This window comes from Protopterus annectens, chromosome 2.part1 (genome assembly GCF_019279795.1).
Source record: "Protopterus annectens isolate FY-2018-M chromosome 2.part1, PAN1.0, whole genome shotgun sequence".
NCBI classification, from domain to species: Eukaryota; Metazoa; Chordata; order Ceratodontiformes; family Protopteridae; genus Protopterus; species Protopterus annectens.
In genome coordinates, this window is record NC_056729.1 from 1762285281 (window position 1) to 1762287492 (window position 2212).

At 37.1% G+C, this 2212-nt stretch overlaps 1 protein-coding gene across 1 annotated transcript; it reads left to right on the forward strand.

Annotated features, from left to right (window-relative positions):
* Positions 1–509: 509 nt before the first annotated feature.
* LOC122794793 (1-phosphatidylinositol phosphodiesterase-like) lies at positions 510–1681 on the forward strand. The gene has a single exon (XM_044063410.1). The coding sequence runs from the start codon at positions 555–557 to the stop codon at positions 1380–1382; it is 828 nt and encodes a 275-aa protein (XP_043919345.1). The 5' UTR covers positions 510–554; the 3' UTR covers positions 1383–1681.
* The last annotated feature ends 531 nt before the right edge of the window (positions 1682–2212 follow it).

Genomic DNA, 2212 nt, shown 5'->3' on the forward strand with positions numbered 1-2212 from the left:
TGAGGGGCAGGGAAATAACAAGAGGCTGCAGCAGGCTGTGTGTGTGCATGTGTGTGTGTGTGTGTGTGTGTGTGTGTGTGTGTGTGTATGCATGCATGTGTGTGGGAAAGTGAATAGAGGTGTGTATGTGCCAATGATATGCATGGTTGACCAGAGATGATTTCCACAAGAAAGTGTTGATTAACACTAGCAGGGACACCAAGCAATTCAGAGGCATGACGTTAACTGATATGAGCTCCTTCCTCATTACAGCTAACATTTTTGTGAATCACATTTCCTGTGATCTTTCGAAACTGCTCCTTTTACCTTCTGCAAGTGGAAGATACTATTTGGGAATTTGAGCCATTGCTCTTAAGTTTTGTCATTTTGCCTCAGAATTATCCTTGTCCAGTTCATTTTTGCAATACTGTTGGAATGCAACAACTTTGTTCTAGCATTTTGTTGGAAGTGATGTTTTCTGGTAATATCCATGTTTATTCTGTTTTACAGTTGTTTGTTGTTGTTGACATTTTTCTTACTTGTGTTTAAAATTTTCCTAGGTATACCTTGAAATAATGGGAAATATTAATGCTAAAGATCCAGATTATTGGAATGTGCCAGATGACCCACCATCTGAATCATACAATGAACGCTGGATGAAATCTCTTCCTGATGAGAAGAAAATATCTCAGTTTTCAGTTCCTGGAACACATAACAGTATGGCCCGTCATGGAGACCTGATCTGGGTTTGGTGCCAAAGCCTTTCTTTAAATACTCAATTGAAGCTTGGAGTTCGATTCTTCGACATTAGATGTAGGCATGTCAATAATGGTTTGCCGATCCATCATGAAGCCTTCTATCAGCATTGTAATTTTAATGACGTAGTGTCGCAAATGATATCATACTTGAATAGCAATCCATCTGAAGTGCTTCTTATGCGAATTAGGGAGGAGTATGAACCAGAAGGGAATACAAGGTCTTTCACTGATACACTAAGGGCAGAAATTAGTGAACATCCTGCAGAAAGATTTTATTTGAAAACCATTATTCCAAATGTGGGAGAATGCCGTGGAAAGATTGTTCTTTTAAGAGACTTTTCTGGTTATGATTTGGGAATTAACTTCAGATCAGCAGATCTTGAAGACACTTGGAGTGCTGGAGAAGATGAAAAGTGGGACAAGGTCAAAGCTCACCTAGATAAAGCACAGAGAAGCTCAGGTGATACCCTGTTCATAACATTTTCAAGTTTCACATCTGGTGTCCAAGCACCACGTGAACTAGCACGAAAAATGAATCCCAAACTTCATTCCTACATTACTGGACGAAAAGGAAGACTAGGAATTGTCGCCAGTGATTATCCTGGACCAAAACTCATCCGTGATACAATTAAAAGTAATTTTTGATCAAAATTAGCTCATATTAATATAGCTGCATTCTAATGTAACATTAGAAACATTGATCAATGCAAGCTTTAAAAAGTTACCTGTGCATAATTATGAATAAACTGCCAAATTAAACCTGCTGCTTCCCATTTCTCCTGAAGCATACAGTTATAACCAAATAATGTTTAATTATGTCAGAACATTTATGTACAACTTTTTAACGTAAACACTTAAAGACTAGAGAGCAAATGCATAATGTGGTCAAATGATATAAGACTGAAAGCAAAAATAAACCTTTAAGGACTATACAACCATCATAACTATGTTAGTGTTTTGTTTTTAGTGATTGGTTGCAGGTTATTTGATCTGCAGCACCATATATTAATGAAGAAACAAACAAAACTGTTGCTATTTCCTTTCATTGTTCTGTTTCACCGTTCTTCCTTCTTCTCTCGGTCTTTGTCTACGTCTGTATCTTTGATTGTTAATCTTTTTCTTTGATCACTTTTCATTGTTCTGTTTGTTTCAGTGAGGTGTGCATGTTATTAGCCTGGTAACATTAGTCTGTTCTTTATGAAGGTTAACATTTGTTTCAGTGAGGTTTGCATGTAGTAACATTAGCCTGTTCCTTGTGCAAAGTAATGTTTGTTTCAATGAGGTGTGCATGTTATTAGCCTGGTAACATTAGCCTGTTCCTTGTGCAGAGTAACATTTGTTTCAATGAGGTGTGCATGTTATTAGCCTGGTAACATTAGTTTGTTCTTTGTTCAGAATAACGTTTGTTTCAATGAGGTGTGCATGTTATTAGCCTAACATTAGCCTGTTCTTTGTGCAGAGTAACGTTTGTTTCA

What these genes read in the sequence shown, in the direction of transcription:
- LOC122794793 (XM_044063410.1), top strand. Translation starts at nt 555, where the DNA reads ATGGGAAATATTAATGCTAAAGATCCAGATTATTGGAATGTGCCAGAT.